The 21719-nt window shown below is 37.6% G+C and overlaps 1 protein-coding gene across 1 annotated transcript in view; it reads left to right on the top strand.

Moving 5' to 3' along the window:
* ARIH1 (ariadne RBR E3 ubiquitin protein ligase 1) overlaps window positions 1–21416 on the top strand; it is a 118281-nt gene extending 96865 nt beyond the window's left edge. The window contains exons 9-14 of the mRNA XM_032342527.1: window positions 494–565; window positions 4270–4400; window positions 8648–8705; window positions 14584–14844; window positions 16900–17012; window positions 18025–21416. Coding sequence (XP_032198418.1) covers window positions 494–565; window positions 4270–4400; window positions 8648–8705; window positions 14584–14844; window positions 16900–17012; window positions 18025–18109 — 720 coding nt within the window. The 3' untranslated portion in view covers window positions 18110–21416. The remainder of the gene's footprint in view (window positions 1–493; window positions 566–4269; window positions 4401–8647; window positions 8706–14583; window positions 14845–16899; window positions 17013–18024) is intronic.
* Window positions 21417–21719: the final 303 nt, after the last annotated feature.

Genomic DNA, 21719 nt, shown 5'->3' with positions numbered 1-21719 from the left:
AAATAATTTAATAGAACACTTCTGAGACTTGATGACTGAAAACTAGGGCCCATAATTTTGTATTGGATTGATTTTGTAGATAGAAGATTGTGTTTTTCCTTTCTATTTCAGATGATCATCACAAGTACTCATGAAGTATTCCTTAGGAATAAGTCCACTCCTGATGATTTTCAGGATAACAGTGGTTAAGGCACCTCCCTGAGCAGGCCTCGTAATTAGCTAAGGAGAATGACACATCTTGGAGCTGGGCTTCTCATCAGCTCTAGGTTCCCCACTTGGCTGATATAATGTACTGGGTACCTTGTACTTGGTTGATATAATGTACTGGGTATGAGAACTAGAGGATTGCCTTGATATAAAAGGAAGTAAATCCAGTGATAATCTTGTCCTTTGCCTTTTACATTTATGCTTGACTACATTTTAATGTTGAAGTAATTTGCTATCCTTTTTTTAAGTCTTTTGTTGTACCCTAACAGTTGTTGTTTCCAAACAGTGGTTAAAGAAGTGGATTAAAAAGTGTGATGATGATAGTGAAACTTCTAATTGGATTGCAGCCAACACAAAGGTTGGTATTTTTCTTCAGTAAACTCTTGGTAGTGAAACGGTTACAAGATTAGGTGCATTAGCAAAATAAGTAGGTTTACCTAGTTAAGGACTTTGTTTTACCTTTCCTTCAGTTAAGATTTGGGGGTTTTGCGGTTGTTTTGAGGGCTTAGAGTTTTGGTTGGGTTTGTTTTCTGTTTTGTTTTTTCCCCAGAATACTGATTTTTAAGTGTTCAAGTTTATTTTATTGAGCACTACTGCAGTATGTACGGTACTGTTCTTTAGAAGTTTTTGTTAGGAAAACGTTGGTTTCCTATAGAAGAAAAAGCTGACAATTTTACTACCCAGGGGTTTGATAATGCTTTTTCATATTGTTTTACCTGCCTTTTAGTATACAGGTACAGAGTTTACTCCACCTACCTTGGTTTTATTAGGCAAATTTACATTTCTGCCTTTAAAAAATCTTCAGGCTTTGGGGCGCCTGGCTGGCTCAGTGGGAGAGCACGCGACTCTTGATCTCAGGGTTGTGAGTTTGAGCCCCACATTAGTGTAACTGTTTCCTTCTTTCTTTTTTCTTTCCTTGTCTTCACTTTGCTTTCCTTTTCCTATTTTCTTTTCCTTCCTTTTCTTTCATCTCTATACCCAGGGTATGGAGCCTGAACTCACAACCCTGAGATCAAGAGCTATACACTTTACCCACTGAGCCAGCTAGGGGCCCCTCCTTAAGGAGTCAGTCTTTAGAGCAATATCGAGGGTAACTGAGTAACTTTTTATTATGTAACTGCAGTGGGGTTAACATGTTTGACTTCTTTTAACGTATTAAATTTCTAAAATACGATATAAGAGACTTGATTCCTAAGAATTAGGAGTTTTGGAGATAACATAGATATCCCTTGTTCTTTTATTTTTATTTTTGAAGTATGTTATTGCTCGTGATACTAGTTTTAAGATTCAGTTGGGAACATTTATTTAACCCTAGACAGATGTTTTGTTCTGCAAATGGATGTAGTCTTGAGTGCCCTTCTTTTCTGTTACCAAGTAATAAGCATGTGTTTGAATCCCAACTGTGTACCCAGCAATTTTGTAGTAGAAAATTGTTTAATTAACCAATCTTTATTTAATTCAACCTTATATACTATCTATATTGGAAGTGACTAAGGTAGTGAATGGTAGTTTTAATCATGAACTATTCATTTTTGGTATTGCCTTTCACATGTGAAGATGGTGTTATATAGTGAGTTGTCTGACTAGCATTAGAGCTTTCCATCACCCAGTCACAGGACATTGATAATAAGGAGTGTTTAAACGATGGAGGCCCAAACACACAATTTTATACCATTAGTACTCTGTTTTACCCAAAAAGATTAAAACCTGAATATATTTGTATCTCCCAGAAAGCCTTGGTAATGAAATAGTCTTGTCACATAAAACAAATGCCTTTGAGGAATGTATGGTTGAAATTAGTTTTTTTGTGCTCTCTAAAATTATGGTGAAGGTAACTCATGTCATTTTAAAACTTTTCTGTGTTGTTAGAAAGTGCTAGCTTTTGTTGTTGAAAAAATTTCCTAGTCAGGCATACTTTCTTGAAATTTGATTTCCCATCAGACATGTTCATTGAAGTCCTAGAATCTTCTAATATGCTCTGTAAAACTAGTATTTAGAATAGGGCAGTGGTGTTTTCACTAGGTAGCTTGATGAAACTAGAGCCCTCTTTCTGCGTCTAGAGAAATCCCCCAACACACTAAACCATCAAGATATTTAAAACTGGGAGTACAGGGTGCCTGGGTGGCTTAGTTCATTAAGCATCAGAATAATCGGACTCTCATTTCGGCTCAGGCCATGACCCTCAGGGCCCTGGGTCAGAGCCCTGCCTTGCCTTGGGCTCCAAGCTAAGTGGGCAGTCTGCTGCTTCTCCCCTGCCCCCAACTACTCCTGCATACACTCTCTAAAATAAATAAATAAATCTTTAAGCAAATAAAATAGGGAGTACAGGCTTGCATATGTTTAGAAAGTAGATTTGTTTAAAAAGTAGATTGATCATTAAGGAAGAATGGCAATTAGTAACAAGGTCATCTGCTTGGTAGTTTTGAGAAAAACTGAAGAGTGTTTCTCTTGAGAGGTTTCAGAAGCTTTTATTATTGTTATTTGCCCCTTAAACAGATTTTCAGATTATCAGTGGTATCCTAACATAATGAGAGCTTAATACTGTGTGGTTAATTATAACCCAGAAATACAGAATGACACAGATTATTTTGGACCTGGAACTTGCTTCTTTGGAAAAATGTAAAATATGTTAATTGATTTCAAAGATTTGATTAGAAATGTCCAACTTTACGTATTTTAAATGACTATAGTTGGGGTGCCTGGGTGGCTCAGTGAGTTAAGCCTCTGTCTTCAGCTCAGGTCATGATCTCAGGGTCCTACGATCGATCGATCCCCACATTGGGCTCTCTGCTCAGCGGTGAACCTGCTTCCCCCTCCTCTCTCTGCTAGCCTCTCTGCCTACTTCTGATCTCTGTCAAATAAATAAAATCTTTAAAAAAATAAAATAAAATGACTGTAGTTTATGGGCCAGGGTAGTCTGTCTCACAAAGGCAGAATTGTATAAGTAATATAATGGGTGGTACTCCCTCCTTGTGGGAGTTACAGGCATCAGACAAATGCAGCAGAAATATTAGCTTTACATGTTATTTATAGTTTTATTAAAACAAATAAGTTTGATTTTTTAGATTTTTTCCAAAAGAAAAAGACAATAGACCTACTGTAGGGTAATAGCTTTGACTCATTAGTAACCAAGAATACGACATAGACTTGGAAAAAGCCATGATATGATCTCTTTGGCACAGTTGTAAATGGACCATAGTGAGAAAGATTTAAAACAAGGGTATTTGAGGTTGCCTGGCTGGCCCAGTTCATAGAGCATGTGACTCTTGATCGCGGAGTTGTGAGTTCAAGCCCTATGGTGAGAGTAGAATTTACTTAAAAATTAGAATAATCAACAACAAAATAAATAAAACAAGCATATTTGACAGAAGAAAGTTGGGAGATTCAGTAACCACAAAAAGAATTTACCAGTCTTACAGTCCTACTTACTGATTCTTAAGGCCAAGTTGCTTGGGCTTGAATCCTGACTCTACCATTTGCTATACCTGTATTATCTCAGACTGGTGGTGTTATTATTTGTCTCTCCTCTGGTTTATTCATCTGACAAATGAAAATAGGATCACTATAAGGATTATGAGTTAAGGTTATATAAAACACCGAGAATAGTGTGTGGTATACAGGAAGTGCTCAATAATTATTTCTAGATGACACTGGATAATTAATAATATTTACATGAATAACATATTTTATCTCCTGTGAAACTATCATTACTGCATGTATGGTTAAAAGTACTTTTATGTTTTTGTCCCCAACCCTGCTAAAACAAATCTTTTAATTATTGTAGATCTTAATGGCCAGTAATAATGATAATAGCTCATTTCTAATAGTACTAACTGTATTCCACACTGCTTTACGTGTATTAATAACAATAAATATGGCATTTAAAAATAAAAATACATGTTATTTTAAAAATTAATAACAAATGTATTAAAATTGTTTAAGTTAAAATTTAAAAACAAAACAATAAATGCGGTAAAACCAAATTTAGAACTGGCTTCTCTTCTGTGGTAGTAATACAATCTAGTGTAGCATTGACACCAACTTTATAGTTTCTCTTCATAGGAATGTCCCAAATGCCACGTCACAATTGAGAAGGATGGCGGTTGTAATCACATGGTCTGTCGTAACCAGAACTGTAAAGCAGAGTTTTGCTGGGTGTGTCTTGGCCCTTGGGAACCACATGGATCTGCCTGGTAGGTTGGGGAAATGAAAGGGAGAACGTGTTCACCTAAGTGTGTAATATATGCTGTGTATCTACTTCATGGAAGTCCCCATCTAACTTGGGAGCTAGATAAATGAATGAATATAGTGTGTGATCATTGTTAAAAGTATATGCACGATGTCCAGAGAGAGGGATAAATTAGGCATATTTCACAGAGCAGGTAACATTTAAGAAGAATTTTAAGAGAGATTAAGAGTTCGTTAGTTGAAGGTGGCAGGAAAAATGTTTAGGGCAAAAAGGAGCCTCATGAACAAAGGTAGAATGATGTGAAAGTGCATGGCTTATTTAGAGAAGAGTGGCATATGTCTGTCTAGGCAGTAGTTAAAATCTAAGAGATTATTGGCAAGACCCAACCTGCAGTTGTGTTTTATTTACCCTTGGGTGCCATTAGACAAAAATGTGTCCCAAATTTGAAAAATTGGAAAATTGCCCAGTGCAATCCAAACTTTTAGCCTTTCTTTGAAACATAGGAAAAAGCCTGCATTCCTGCTTGGCAACATTTGCCTGAAATTGATTAGTATCCCCTTACATGAGGTCTTTACTTTCTAGTTTGATTTATTTCCCAAGACTGAATCTTAAGGGCACTTGCATGTATCATGATGGCACTATATTTAGAAGATGGCATCATTTTTAGTAGAGATAATATATCTCAGTTCTGTACATATTTCCTAGCAGTTTGGGAAAATGCAAGTTAGGTTCGTGATGTCTTGAGCTTTGAGAAAAAGGGAGCCAGCACATCTCCTAGTAAAAACGAAAGTATTTCTGAGTGTTATTAATACACAAATGACCCATCTCACTAGTTTGTGTTACCTGCCCATTGGCACTTCGGTTTGTGGCCCCTCCTAAGTTGTGGGGCATAGGAAAAGAGTTAGAACGTAGACTGTCACTTAAAGTAGTTTGGACATTATCAGAAGGATTTTAAGTGGGGAGTGACCTGATTAGATCTGTAATTTAGGTGAGACAGCTCTATATTATGTGCTTTACATACATTACCTCAGAATTGTGGCTGCTTTATAGAGAGTGAAATGCGAGGGGGAAATTGCAGGGGCAGGACAGAAGGAGACTCTCACCTTAAGACAATGGCAAGTCTTTACTTTTAGTTTCGTTGGAACTTTTATTAGTTTCATTAGAGGAATAGTGAGAAGGATTACTTGCCTGAAATTAATTCTGAATTAGGTAAAACTGATTGTTGTGTGGAGTAAAGAAAGTGATTTTGCCACTGTCAAGGCCAAGGAGAAGAGTGTTGGGGGTTGTTAGCCTGGCAGACAGGTACTCTAGATTTTTAAGAAGCAAACTGGGGGATTAGACTATTTCCAGAAACTAAATTCACTCTAGTATATTTAAACCAATAAGCGTAATGAATGGAGAAGAAGAGTTACTAAAAGATACAAATTCTTGTTAAAGATACATTTTTTAATTTATTTGTCAGAACACAAGCAGGGGAAGGGGGGCACACAGAGGCAGAAGCAAGCTCCTCGCTGAGCAAGGAACCCAATGGTGGTACTCGATCCCAGGACACTGAGATCATGACTTGAGCCAAAGGTAGATGGTCAACCAACTGAGCCACCCACGCGTCCCAAAGATATATTTGTTTGTATGTAAGGAAATCTCTGAACATAACTCAAATTTTAAAGAAGCTGTATTGAAAACTGAGCAAAGGGGCACCTGGGTGGCTCAGTCATTTAAGTGTCTGCCTTCAGCTCAGGTCATGATCCAGGGTCCTGGGGTTGAGCCCCACGTTGGGCTCGCTGCTCAGTGGGAAGCCTGCTTCTCCCTTATGTGCTCCCTCTGCTTGTGCTCTCTCTGTCAAATGAATAAATAAAATCTTTAAAAAGAAAAGGAAAGAAAACTGAACAAAAAACAAATGATGGATACAGGAGAATGAAGAACGACCCCGCTTAGGGTTGTCAGTAATGTTTCCTGTGTCTTGCCTTTACTCATAGCTAACACTGCAAAATGAATCATGCTATGTTTCCTTATTTAAATCAGAAAATGCCTCAGAATCCTCAAAATAGCATTCTGAGTAGCACTATCCATCATCTGAATTAGAAGTATAGATGAATTCTCCTTGCTTTCCTGGCCTTCAGTTTCTTAATAATTTTGGCTGAGTTAAAGTCCAGAATGAGTTGAAGCTTATAAATATCTTAAAAATACTAAAGGAGAGTTTTTAAGGATATATTAGGTAGGAAGAACAGGTATTAATAGTTGACCAGTAGAAGGCAAGGAGAGCCAATCTTTGGACTGAATTGAGTAAAGTAAGAGAAAATTATAACCCAAGCTGGGGGAAAATTAATAAATCTCCTGACTCTAGTGAATTGTGGTCTGGGTTACTTTAAAAACTGAAAGATGAGATCAGTAAGCCGTTGTTGGTTATTTTACGGAGTAGTTAAGCAGAGAAAATTATAACCCAAGCTGGGGGAAAATTAATAAATCTCCTGACTCTAGTGAATTGTGGTCTGGGTTACTTTAAAAACTGAAAGATGAGATCAGTAAGCCGTTGTTGGTTATTTTACGGAGTAGTTAAGCAGAAAGCTACCAAAAACTGAAAGCAGACAAAATGGAATCCCAAGTTTCCAAAATTTGTGATTGGTTCCACAAACTACGTATGAACCACATAACTTTAACGTGAAATCCCTGAATCATATGGTACTATTAGGATGATGGATTAGGGAGTGTTTTGTAGACCTCAGCAGGTGTTTCAGTGTGAGCTGAGAAGTTTGTGGCCTGGGCTATGAATACACACAGGGATATTTGGGATTAATTGAATGTCTATTTCTTGGAGTTACAGGTAGTGGATTTGAGTCTTCCTAATGAAATACTTCCAAGGTTTGCTGAAAGGTTTTGTCCTTATCTTTTTTATTCATGTAAACTGTGTACTGCTTTTCTGATCAGTTTTACTGATGACTTTCTTGCACTAATTAGAGAATCTTCCATACATTTTGGGGTAACATCATAGAAGGATAGTAAATATAATATAGACCATTAAAATCCTGGAAAACTTGACAAGCTGAAACAGTGAGTCCTATTTAGCAAGATTTAAACTAAATTCAAAATTCTTCTTTTAGATCTAAAACGATTACTGGTAAAAAGATTCTGAAGACATGAGTACAGCATGTGAAAAATATATATAGTCCATAATAAGGGGTGACCCTCAGTTGGGAGACAGACATGTTTAATGCTTAGCTCTGAATCCCTAGTTATATGACCTTAAGTATGTTACTTATTTTCTCAAAACTTAATTCTTTGCTCAATGAGGATAAGGAGGATAATAATGCACATTTCATAAGGTGGTTCAGGGAATTGAATGTGATAGTACATTTAGAGGCTTTAGTAGTAAATGGGTGATACGTAGTAAGCACTCAAGTATCAGCTACTCCCATAATGTAGACTCCCAGAAAAGCAGAGGTAGAGTTAATCAGAAGAAGGGAATTGCCAGTCTTGTTCATCTCCACTCTGAGCTGACCTCTGGGCACATTTCCCCTGGTTCTCATTTTGTGTGTCATTCAGTTCTCATCAGTTCTCAGTGACTCTTGTAAACTGTAATAGCATGTAAAGCATATAGCATAGGAACTGTTAAAGAGTAGTCCATCAGCTGTAGGTTCTCTTTGGTTTATATAGATAAGAAGGTAACTGGAAAAATTGGAAATATTTGACATAAATAACAGAAAGCGTAGGAAATAAGACTTCTTTCTTCAAAAACGGAGTTAGAAATTCAAACTGCAGGGGCACCTGAGTGGCTCTGTCATTTAAGCATCTGCCTTCAACTCAGGTCACATGATCTCTGGGTCTTGGGATTGAGCCCTGTGGCAGGCTTCCTGCTCAGCAGGGAATCTGCTTCTTTCTCTCCCTCTACTGCTCCCCACCACTCGTTCTCTCTCTCTCTCTCTCCCTCAAATTAATAAATAAAATCTTAAAAAAAAAAAAAGGCTCAAACTGCAGTCAGGAATGGAAGTTCTAGAATGACAGTGTTTTCTAATGATTACAAGTGAGCTGATTTGGAATGAACTACTTCAGGAGGTGGGGAATCCAATACTTTGAATTCCTTTCAGTCTTGTAATTCTGTTATAATGGTAGAACCCTGGGCATTTTAAACACCTCAGTTTGCCTGTATAAAGAAGAATATTGCTTCTAGATATTTCTGAATCCAGGCTAAAATTCTGTGGTTTGTTCCTTTTTCATTGATTTTGGCCTTACAGAATCCTCTTAATTTACTTTAAGGTACAACTGTAACCGCTATAATGAGGATGATGCAAAGGCAGCAAGAGATGCACAGGAGGTGAGTACCTTTATTTTCAGGCGATAGTTGAACAAGAATGCGCTTCAGTGTTTATTAGGGGACAATTCAATTCTGAAAGAGTTATGGAAAGGCACTTCAGTAAATACTGGGTATCTGTGTGTGTTTAGAAAAGGAATCTTACACAAGATGTCTACCAGTAGCACTCCTGTTTATAGGTTTGCTTGCTTGCTTTTAATTAATCTAGTCATGTAGCACAGTTCTGGATTTTAGTAGTTTTAAAGACAAGATTTTCTCACTCCAGCAAGGAGTCTAGAGAACAATACTTCTTAAATAGTTTTGCTGCTGTTGATATGCATTCTTTCTTCTTCTTTTTTTAAACCTCATTATTCATCAACAAGTGGTAAGGATTATAGATGAGCTGATTTAGAATGGACTACCTCAGGAAGGGAGAGTTCCCTATTACTGGTTAGGGATATAATTCACTGTTGTAGAAGGATTCAAACACTAGGTGTGAATTACCCTCCTCAGCACTTTGAGTTCCTTTCAGCCTGGTAATTCTGTCCTAATTGCAGAATCTTGGAATTTAGTTATTTCTTACATTCATCTATTCCATATTGAAATTCCCTAGGTGTCCCAAAAATATTCTTTTCAAATGGTTTTCCTTACTAGGATGTCATTCAAAACATCTGTTGCTTATTTTTTGACTTTTTAAATGTTCTTGGGGTGCCTGAGTGGGTCACTTGTTAAGCATCTGCCTTCGGCTCAGGTTATGATCCCAGAGTCCTGGGATCAAATCGCACATCGAGCTCCCTGCTCAGAAGGAAACCTGCTTCTCCCTCTCCCCCTACCCCTGCTTGTGTTCCCTCTCTCGCTGTCTCTCTCTCTCAAATAAATAAATAAAATCTTTTAAAAAAATTAAATGTTCTTTTAAAATTTCTTTCTAATTGAAAATACCATAAGTACAAAAGTCTGTCTCATCTGTCATATTGTTAGAAGTGAGAGTTCTGTGTCTCACTTTTTTAAAAAGCTATACAAAATGATGAATGGTGTTGCACAGATTCTCAAAAATATCTGTGGTCCTTTTTTTTTTTTTTTTTAAGATTTTATTTATTTATTTGACAGGGAGAGATCACAAGTAGACAGAGAGGCAGGCAGAGAGAGAGAGAGGAGGAAGCAGCTCCCTGCTGAGCAGAGAGCCTGACATGGGGCTCTATCCCAGGACCCCGGGATCGTGACCCGAGCCACCTAGGTGCCCCATCTGTGGAAAAAAAATGCCCACAAATTCCAATGTTAGTTTAAGTTATATTCACTATGATACTACTTTAATGTTTCAACATAAAACCAACTGTAGACTTTTAATGCTCTTTTACAACTATATAGCCAAACCAAGAAAACTGCAAAACCTATGAGACTCCAGTTAAAATTAATTTGACAAGTAAATTGTTGAAATTAAGTTACTATTGATAAACTGTTGGATGGCCCAAGTTTTTTGTTTTCTTTTTCTTTTAAGATTTTACTTATTTTATTTGTCTCGAGAGAGGGAGAGCACAAACGGGGAGCAGCAGGTAGAAGGAGAAGCAGGCTCCCCGCTGAGCAGGGAGCCTCATGTGGGATTCGATCCCAGGACCCTGGGATCATGACCTGAGTGGAAGGCAGATGCTTAACAGACTGAGCCACCCAGGCATCCCGGCCCAAGTTTTTTTAAATTGAATGTTACTATTCTACTAAGTGGCATGTGGCAACTTGTTTTCCCACCAACTTTCTAGATCTCAGTTACTGCAAATCTTTATTGCTATAGTGCATCTGATTTGGTTTGATCAGAGTTTATCATTGATGTATTCTCTGTCACTTGTTTTTCTTATTAGCTTAGTGCAGTTTAAGTTAATATTGCTGGGGCACCTGGGTGGCTCAGTGGGTTTAGCCTCTGCCTTTGGCTCAGGTCATGATCTCAGGGTCCTGAGATCAAGCCCCACATCGGGCTCTCTGCTCAGCAGGGAGCCTGCTTCCCCTCGCCTGCCACCCCCACCTGCTGCTCTGCCTTCTTGTGATCTCTCTCTCTGTTAAATAAATCTTAAAAAAAAAAAAAAAAAAGTTAATGTTGCTTAATGCCAGTTTTAGCCATTTCACAAATGTAAGACCTGAAATAAAACTTGGGTTCTTAACTATAAATTTATTGAAATGATCCCAGAGTGTTTGTGTTTTCTTTAGGTTGTCATCAGATTTTAAAATACTTCTAAATCCCATGGTTTGTTTAGACCAAATCATTTATCTCCCCTGCTCCACTCCCATTGAATATGCTTAAACTCCCAATTTGAGATGCATCATGCTATGTAGTTTTAATATAAAAGCTCTATATGAGAGTCATGCTTTTCCAACCTCCCATTTGGACTTGATTCTACTTTTGTATTTTTTTATTTAGCTCAGTTTGTCATTGCATTTCTTTCTGTTGTTGTTTGATTTAATCTTAGCCTTTCTCTCTTATGGCTTGCTCCTGTTTTAAGCAGTCACGATTGTGTTAAATCCTGTTGAAGAAACCATAAATTTCTCTAAAGTTTATTCTAATTCTGATAATAGTTATCCTATAGAAAATAGTCTACAGAAAAATGTTCTTTTTTTCTTAAGCTGCATTATATTTTTCTTAATTACTGTGGTATAGGCTTTTAGTTTTTCCTTCTGAATGAAGTGTAATCTTGCTAGATCTAGCCAGATATGGTATTCACCAGTAGAGAAAGTATATGAGTTATCCTTGGTCTGATTTGGGTGCTGGTAGACTCTTTCTGAGATCTACAGGGAGGGTGGATTATATTGTGCATAGCTTCTAAACCAGTTTCTAACATGTAGATTCTAGGGCCTACAACACATTATTTTTCTATTTTGCATCTTTTGGACTAAACTAGAATCTTCTGATCCTGTGGGTGTACAGAGAGAGATTTTATGAGTGGCTTTATTTACTTATTTAGTGGGAGCTGTTCCTCTCAGAATGGAGCACACCATTGCATGCTCATTGGGCCTCTTTCCTCACCTTACCTACTCTGGTAATCTGGAATAGCATTCACTGGGAGTTGTAGTACAAGAAGGTTGATACACAGTCCAGAAAGTACAAGAAGGTTGATACACAGTCCAGAAAGAACGAAGATGGATAGTTGAGTACTTTGGAAAGGTGTATACCTGTTTTGTAGAAAGTTGTTGACTTAACGTATGTGCCATGGTGCTGTTCATGGTGGACATTTGGATTTTATTTTCTAGACCAGGAGAGTCAGTATATTTTTTCTGTAAAGGGTCAGTGGTAAATATTTTTAGCTTTACAGACTATACAACAATGTAAATCTTTGTTGTATCTTTACAAATCTTTACAACAATTCAACTCTGCCTCTGATCTTGAAATGCTAAATCAGCCATAGACCAAGATGAGTAGGCATGACAAGAGTTATGGACAGAAGTTGAACAAAGTTTCAAGTTAACTTTATTTACAAAACCAGGCAGCAGCTGGATTTTGGCTCACAGGCCAAAGTTTGCTCATCTCTGTTCTAAGCTCTAAGCAGTCAGGTTTGTTCTTTCGGGTTTTCTTCCAAAGTATTTTCAGGTCATCACTCAGTGCATTTCTCAATCCAGGTTCTAGCATTTGATTTAAAAGTTGGTCTTAGGGATGCCTGGGTGGCTTAGTTGGTTGGATGACTGCCTTCGGCTCAGGTCATGATCCCGGAGTCCCGGGATCGAGTCCCACATCAGGCTCCCAGCATCATGGGGAGTCTGCTTCGCTCTCTGACCTTCTCCTCGCTCATGCTCTCTCTCACTGTCTCTCTCTCAAATAAATAAATAAAATCTTAAAAAAAAAAAAAAGTTGGTCTTATTTGCAATGGTAGAATGGGTTCATGTTGAATTTTAGAGGTATTTTAGTGAGAAGCTTTTAGGATTACTGAATCATTAAATCAATTACTAAATCAAGTCCACTAACATCATATATTTTAATTTGGTAGTTTGGTTTTTTTCCATTTAATCTTGGAAATTTGACAGACTTGAGAATATTAATGCTTTGGGGGGAGATAAAATGCCAAGCAGATTATTTTCTACATATTAGATTTTAGACATAATTGGCATTAATTTTTCGATTAACACATACTTAATAACATTAATATTGCAATTTTCCAGTGTATAAGCATTGATTTGATACTTCTCTGATTCCTGAGTAGTAATAATAGGTTTTTTTAGATGTTTCAGTGTTGCATGATACTGGATCATGTGATTGGCTAATTATGTGGTTCATAGTATTTCTAAATAGGAACCCAACCATAGGGCCTGGTAGCTCTGTGCTTTTTGTAGTCTCTGAGGCATAAGGAGAGGAAAAGGAAATGACAGTAAAAAGAAATACATAGGGGCACCTGGGTGGCTCAGTTGCTTAAGCGTCTGCCTTCTCAGGTCATGACCCCATAGTCCTGGGATCAAGTCCCTCATCAAGCTTCTGGTTCAGCAGGAAGTCTACTTCTCCCTCTTTCCCTTATCCTGCTCAAATAAATAAAATCTTTAAAAAAAAAAAAAAGGAAATACATATGTGTGGTAAGAAACCCTTTCATAGTGGTTGCATTTAACAAACATTTATTAATTTCTGCATATTAGGCACTATAGATAACAATATTACTTTGCTTTTTTTTTTTTTTTTTAATACTATTACTTTTTTAAAAAGTCTGTCTCTAGGGGCTCCTGGGTGGCTCAGTGGGTTAAGCTGCTGCCTTCGGCTCGTGTCATGATCTCAGGGTCCTGGGATCGAGTCCCACATCGGGTTCTCTGCTCAGCAGGGAGCCTGCTTCCCTCTCTCTCTTTCTCTGCCTGCCTCTCTGCCTCCTTGTGATCTCTGCCTGTCAAATAAATAAATAAATAAAATCTTTAAAAAAAAAAAAAAAGTCTGTCTCTAGAGACTTACAGTATACTGTGAGAGACCACAGTGAATTCTTTTTGCAGTCTGATATTATAATCTAGACCAGATATCATATTGTTTCTTTGGTAATACTTCATGTATCATTAAATATACTTTTAAAGTATATTTTCCTTACTCTTTTACTATGACTTTTACTATAACTGCAATACCATTTTTATCTTTGTATCTATATGTTCTTAAAGCAATACTTTGTTAATATCCTTAACTATCCAATGTTCATGTGTCTCCATTTATCTCATAAATTTTCTTTTATATAGTTGGTTCAAATCCGGATCTACACAGGCCCACAAATTGGATTTGATTGGTATCTTTGAGTATTCTCTAATCTATAGGTCTACTGTTCCTTTTTTTACCCCCTCCATGTTGCTATTAATTTGTTGAGGAGACTAAGTCATTCCTTTAAATTTTTCACATTCTGGATTTTGCTGATTATAACTCCCTGGTATCATTTAGTAGGTTCTTTTATCTCTGTATTTCCTGAAACCAGTGGCTAATTCTAGATACTCAAATTCAAACTCAGTTGGGGAGTCAGAGGGACACCTATCTGTTGATACTGTAGACTTACTTTGGTATTATATGAGGAGTTAGATGATGTCTGGCTGCCTATTGTTTTCTACTTTAAAATATTGATGCTTCTTAACTTGTTTGCTTATTGCATACTGCAGAACAGTGCTATCCTGTAGAACTTTCTATGATGGAAATGTTCTTTATGGCCACTGACCACAAGTGGCTATTGAGCACTGGGAAACTGAATTTTTTATTTTAGTTTAAATAGCTACAGGTGGCCAGTGCTGCCATATTGGGAAATAACAGGTGTAGGATATTCATAGAAGTATTAAATAACAAAAGGTGGCAAGAGATACCTGTTTATTCCCGATTTTACCCTAAATTCCTATATTGTTTCACCTGTAAATATATCAGCTTTTGTGTGTATTTGATATATTTGTTATAATTACATGTCCATAATTTTTCTTAATGGGACAGCGATCTAGGGCAGCCCTGCAGAGGTACCTGTTCTACTGTAATCGCTATATGAACCACATGCAGAGTCTACGCTTTGAGCACAAACTCTATGCTCAGGTGAAGCAGAAAATGGAGGAGATGCAACAGCACAACATGTCCTGGATTGAGGTGCAATTCCTGAAGAAAGCAGTTGATGTCCTCTGCCAGTGTCGTGCCACACTCATGTACACTTATGTCTTCGCTTTCTACCTCAAAAAGAATAACCAGTCCATTATCTTTGAGGTAGGAATAGTTACTGGGTGGGGGGTGAGGAATCCCTGTGTCATAGGACTACTTGGACTTTCATAGATAAGATATATATGAGTTTTAAAGATTTCTATTTGCTCAGAATTTAGATTTCTTGTCCTAAACTGCATTCAGATTGATGTGGTTTAACTAGTGATTAAGTGTGCAGGCTCTGGAGTCAGCCCTGAATTTAAAACTGGACTTCAGCACTTTTTCTCTCTGTTGACTTGGAGCAAATTACTCAATGTTACCTAAATCTCATTTTATTTATTTATTTATTTAAGATTTTATTTATTTATTTGACAGAGAGAGATCACAAGTAGGCAGAGGCAGGCAGAGAGAGAGAGGAAGCAGGCTCCCCACTGAGCAGAAAGCTGGTTGTGGGGCTCCATCCCAGGACCCTGGGATCATGACCTGAGCTGAAGGCAGAGGCTTTAACCCACTGAGCCACCCAGGCGCCCCCCTAAATCTCATTTTAAAATGGAAATAAATACTTCTCAAGGATGTTAACAAGGTTTAAGTGAGACAATACACATATATTGCTTATATAGCACCTGGCAAATTATAAGTTCTCAGTAAAAGTCTTTATTCAGGCAAAACTAATACCTGGTATTAGAAGTTAATATGGTGGTCACCTTTGGTGGAAAAGTAGTGACTACTAACAGGGGCTTTTAGGAGTAAAGGTTTTTCAACTAGAGACGCTCATTTAAAAATTGATGCAAAGGGGCACCTGGGTGGCTCAGTCGGTTAAGCATGTGACTTTGGCTCAGATCATGATCCCAGGGTTCTGGGATCGAACCCTGCATTGGGCTCACTGCTCAGTGGGGAGCCTGATTCTCACTCCCTCTGTTGCTCCCCCTGCTGGCCTACTCTCTCTCTCACATAGATAAATCTTTTTAAAAAAAATAATATTGATGTATAGTAAAAAAGAATGAGATCTTGCCATTTGCAGCAACATGGATGGACCTAGGGAGTATAATTCTAAGTAAATTGATTTCACTCATACGGAATTTAAGAAATAAAACAAATGATCAAACAAACAAAAAGACCCACTCTTAAATACAGAGACCAAACCTGTGGTTACCTGAGGGGAGGTGGTTGGATGGATGGGTGAAATAGGTGATGGTGATTAAGAAGTATAGACTCCACTCACAAAATAAATTAATCAAGAGGTTGAAAAGTATAGGATGGGGGCACCTGGGTGTCTCAGGGGGTTAAGCCTCTGCCTTCAGCTTGTTAAGCCTCTGCCTTCGGCTCAGGTCATGATCCTCAGGGTCCTGGGATCGAGCCCTGCATCGGGCCCTCTGCTCAGCGGGGAGGCTGCTTCCCCCCACCCCTGCCTGCCTCTCTGCCTACTTGTGATCTCTGTCTGTCAAATAAATAAAATCTTAAAAAAAGAAAAAGAAAAGGAAAAAGTATAGGATGGGAAATATAGTCATTAAGATGGTATTGACATTTTTTGGTGACAGATGGTTCTTGTGATGAGCATTAAGTAAAGAATTGTTGAATCACTATATTGTACACCTGAAACTAACATATACTGCATGTTAAAAATTGATGCATAAGACATTGATACTTATAGGTGACTAGACAATAATCCTGACCAGCAGATGGGATTTAAATGGGTAAATGTACAGAACTAGCCATAGTAGTAAAGGGTAACAATTTTAATCTTCTGTGCATTGTTCTAGCTGTAACCAGGAATGGGTTTATATTTTTCCCTCAAGTTTCTCCTCTTTTTTGAGATTTAGCAGATAGCAGTTTGCAGAGCTGGAATATTCCAAAAGACTTTTCCTAATCCTTTTCAGGACTTTTTCTTGATATTCTTCCAGTGGTAATGGGTAGATCTTTGTAAAAATATAAAAAATTATTCTGAAAAAAGGAGAACAAGTTGTTAGAGGTGAAAGTTACAAAGAGTTTCCAGGTGCAGAAACCACCTGTGAAAAGTCAGTGTTGAGAATAGTCTGTAGGCAAAGCAGCAGCCAGGATGGTATATATTTTAGGTTTCATCTAAGCCCTACTTTACTATGTATTCTTCCTCCTCTCTTGCAGAATAACCAAGCAGATCTAGAGAACGCCACAGAGGTGCTTTCGGGCTACCTCGAACGAGATATTTCCCAAGATTCTCTGCAGGATATAAAGCAGAAAGTACAAGATAAGTACAGGTGGGATTTCTTTACCAGTTGTTGAGTGGAAGTTCCTGGCCCTGTGCATTAGTGACCAAATTAGATGATAGTGGAACTTGGATTTAGCATATTCAGTAACTGTGTTGCTGCCATGTTTCCCACAGATTGCTTCTGTCGTTCAGGCAACAAATAGCAGATAGTAGTGCTAGTCAAGCATTTATCCCACTGGCTAGTTCTGCTTCTTCCATTCAGCTTTCTCTACTTAGTTGCCACATTGTGAGGAAGAAAGAACCTAAGAAAGGGCAAATGGTTATTAGGAGGAAGGTTGAGATTAGGATGTTGGCTCTGTCTAGTCTGGGGATTCTGGGAATCATGGCTATCGACACGTGAGCTAACCAAGCTCTTTTACAGTTTTTCTTAGATTTGTTTTTCCTAAGGAGAGGATTACTTTGTCTTAGGGTTAGAAGATACTTCCAGATTTGCTGCCTCTTAAGCTAATAAAGTTGCAAAATACTTGCTTTCTCAATATGGAGCTATTTCTGCCAAAGTTGTTTCCTGACAGATATTGATATCTTTTTCATAGTGGTAGAAACCTTTGGGCATTTGGAAGACTTGGAGATTCAGTCCCAAGTAATATTTTCACTTCCCTTAGTCAACTATAGCTATTACATTGTGTTTACAGTCACTTTCACAGCAAAGATTTTATAGCAGTGAATCAGTAACCCTGTACTTCTTTCTGAAACTTTACTTATCCGTAGAATGACAGAATTGAATCAAATGCTTTCTAAGGGCCTTAGGAATTTCTAACATTTAATTACTCTTAAATTAATTCTCAAAACCGGGAATCACAGCTTTTGAAGAATACCTTTTTAAAATTAGAAAACGGTTTGTTGTGTACATGTAGACCTGAAGATGCGCCTATTAAAAAAAAACAAGTGCTTGTTCCAAGTCTGGTTAAACTGTAGGAGTGCCTTTAAAAAATAAGTTAATGCCTCTTTTTTTATTATTGGAGGCTGACAAGTATTTTTTTTTTCTTCTTCTTTGATTGCAGATACTGTGAGAGTCGACGAAGGGTTTTGTTACAGCATGTGCATGAAGGCTATGAAAAAGATCTGTGGGAGTACATTGAGGACTGAGAATGGCCCTGCATAAAATGAACTCTGAAAACTTTACCATCTAGAGTGCTCATGCAATTAAAACAAAACAAAACAAACACAAACAAGGAGGCACTAAGCCTGTTCTGACACCTCTGGTCTGTAGTACCAGAATTCTGTTTTGTTAACGGAAAGTTTAAGTAAATTATATTGTAATAAAAAAAAAAGGTAGATAAACCATTGTACAACAGTATTCTAGGCCGCCAAAAAAGTGTGACAGACACACTAAAAGCCCTCCAACTTTAACTTGTAACGTAGCTTCATTCTCAAAGCTGACTCCTTTTTTTTTTTCTTTCTCCGAGTATAGTACAGTTAAAATTTAAAACAGCTCCTTGACACTGCTTTTCATGTCCAAACCAGCCATTTTGTTGTACTTTGGTAAAGGCCCTCCTCCCCTTCCTCCCTACACATACAGATACACCTACACACACAGACTGACTCTCTTTCTCTCATACCCCAAGGTCATGAGTGAATTAGTGAATTAGTTCCTTGTAAAGAAAATTCTTGGGGCTGGGACGGGGGTAGGCAGCAAGCGGAATTAAACAAAAAAAACAAAAAAACTTTGTATATGACTTTTAAAACAAGAAGACAACACAGTATTTTTCAAAATTGTATATAGCGCATATGCATGGACAAAGCAAGCGTGGCACGTGTTTGCATAATGTTTAATTACAAAAAAATATTTATTCTTTAAAAATCTTCAAGATTATGTCTATTTGCTGTGCATTTTCTTTCAGTTTGCTTTATCTTTCCAGGGTTGAGGGTTGGGATAAAGGTGTGTTGGTTTAGCACCTCTGGAAGACCTTACTAGAGCTCTTTGATTTTCCTTTCCTGAGATTACTTTGCCCTTTCTCGTTCTAATATGTCCGTTGCTGGCCATGGGCCTCATGCCTTGAATTCCAGCTCTTGATCAGGGACAGGGAGGTCAAGCTCTGACTAAATGCCATGGCCTGAATAAAGGCTACAACAGGGAGCTTTTTGCTGTCGTTAAGAATGACCCAGTCCCCAACCTCCTCCCCGCTCCATGGCCTCATTCATCTACCTAATAAACCCTTTGTGTGCCTGTGTCATGCACACAGCTGAAGGCTTCCTATGCTCCCTATCACATCCAGAGGAAACATTTCACTTTTTTCCTTTTTTTTTTTCTTCCTTAATTGCTGCTTTTGAGCCTTTTAAGATTTTAGTTATGGCTCTTCTCTCACCCCTTCTTTACATTAGGGTGTCAAATAGAATGTTTTTGCTTTAAATATAAATATAAATAAATAGCCATTCACTTAGTTTCAGATTGTGAATTTAAAATGGCAGATACTGAAATTGCTTGTGTGTGTTGCTGTGGGTTCAGTTTGAAGGCAAACACCCCTAGAACATAATATACCCATTTAGTGCATTTAAATAGAAATCACTGAGTTTGCTTCTTTTCTATTGTCAGCAGATAGGAGAATTAATAATGCATTTTAGCTGTGATGTCCATTTTTATGAAATTTCTACTAAGAGCTATGTTAAAAGTAAAGGATGGTGGTGGTTTTATTAACTGTATACCTGTTTAGGCCATTCTGGCTGTGGTATTTTTCAACAGGTCAGCATCCCTAAATCTGTCAGTTTTATACAGGAGTGCAGAGTGAACTAGGCAACTAGATCAAGAGGTCTTAATATTAAATACCAGTTTTCATGACCTCTTTGTCTTCCTCTAAATGACTTGCGCCTAGGGAGTGTTTACCATTTGTGAGGCAGCTTTGTCTGCTCTTGCACTGTACATCTTATTACTCCATTGGGAAGTAGGTTCACTTTCCTCTGGCCTTTTGCCTAAGTTAGGCTTTGCTGAATCAACCCTACTTTTCCTTTTAGAAAAAGGTTGTTACATGAGATGTACTTGCAACTGTTCTTTACCCATCAAAAATCAGTGAATGTTTGCTGAGTATATTATGCTGCTTCCTTAAACCACTTGTCGCTTTAGGATCAACTTCACCCATACCTTTTACCCTCTCCTTCCTTTGCCACCTCAGGTGCAAATCTGAACTCAGTGTCAGCTTCTTCCATAGTCTCTTCTCTCCTCTCCCCCATCATTCATTTGACTTTATTTTAAATGACTGCATCAATCTTAAAAGACATTTATCAAAACTAAGGAGATTTTCTTTTTTTTTTAACAGAAAGCTTGAATGAGTTCCTTTCCCTGGTAACTTTGAAAAGCAGCCAGAGTTGTTATCTAGATATATGTGGCTCCCTTAAAATGTTTTGTGTATGTGTGGTGTTTTTAAAAAATCTTATTAACTGCAGTATCTAGGTTTCAGTGTCATAAATCCTCTCTACATGCTTGCCTTGCAACAAGTATCCAAAAACAGTGTGTGTACTTCATAATATCAGCCCCACCCATGGAGGAAGAGTGCTTTTTAGAGATGCTTTTTAGTTTCAGTGTTGGCATATTACCTAAGGGTATTGCAGTTGTGGGTGCATTCTCTGATTTGTATGGATCAAGGTGAACTGGCCTTTTCTGAACTTTCAAGCTTCTAACAGCTATCTCCATATTTGACAGAATTCCCTGAGTTTATTGCTTTCATTGTTAGTAGCTTCAGTGACCCCAGCTGGGATAGGCAAGCCATATTGTATGACAGCTTCCCTATTTCACCTACCTAAGTCTTTTTGTCAGAGGGCTCTGTTCACGGTAAGCACCAGGGTCTCCTTGTCTTCTTGAGGGCAGTTACCTTGTCTTGAAAGTGCATGCTTCATTTGAACAATTCATTGAGCAGTAGATGGACTTTAAATGATTTTCAATAAAATTTTGATCCAAAGCTCAGGATACACACAGTGGTAAAATTGAGTAGCATATAATATCATCAAACTCTAAATTGTGTAATTTGCTACGACCCAGATTGTATGTGTTTTATGTGTGTTTAAATAAATATATTAAATACACATGTGTATACATACACACATATATAACAGATCCAAGACTGACTGACTTGATTTGAAATGGTTGAATCTGCAGTGTAAAATGTGGTTCAGCCATGATTAGGAACTGAAATTTAGTACAAGAGAGAAAAGGACTTGATGTAACAAAATCTTTTAGCTACAAATCCCGGTATAGAGCACTTGGGGGATGGGAGGGGGCGGGTTGGTGAGACAATCAGATCGGTAAATTGATTAAATGCTCCTAACCCTGTAATTTTGTGCATAGAGCACCCTGTGCTATGGAAATAACTGTTCTTAGATTTTCATTGTAACTGGACTGTTCAGGTTGCCCAGAGGGAAAGAACATTCCTAATTCTAATAAAATAAACTTTTATTTTGTTATTCCATTAGTTACTTATGTTTATTTTTATAGTTAAAAAAAAGATATATTGGTGGCCCAAGTCACCTGTATTATTACGTGCCTTATTCACTGTTCCTACTTAATATAAAATGACAAGATTTGTTTCCGTTTCTTTGCAGGGAACTGTGAATGAGACCATCCCCAACAATTAACTTGGTTAATGAAACTTTCAGAGCATTTTCTGAAAGCTTTCCAATTTCTGTATTGAACATTGAATTTAAATTGCTCTTTGTGTTGTAACAGTGGTATTAGATGCTCAGATTTTTTGTCCCATTTTTTAAACGT

Source organism: Mustela erminea, chromosome 5, assembly GCF_009829155.1.
Source record: "Mustela erminea isolate mMusErm1 chromosome 5, mMusErm1.Pri, whole genome shotgun sequence".
NCBI classification, from domain to species: Eukaryota; Metazoa; Chordata; class Mammalia; order Carnivora; family Mustelidae; genus Mustela; species Mustela erminea.
This window is presented reverse-complemented; position numbering and strand designations above follow the sequence as displayed.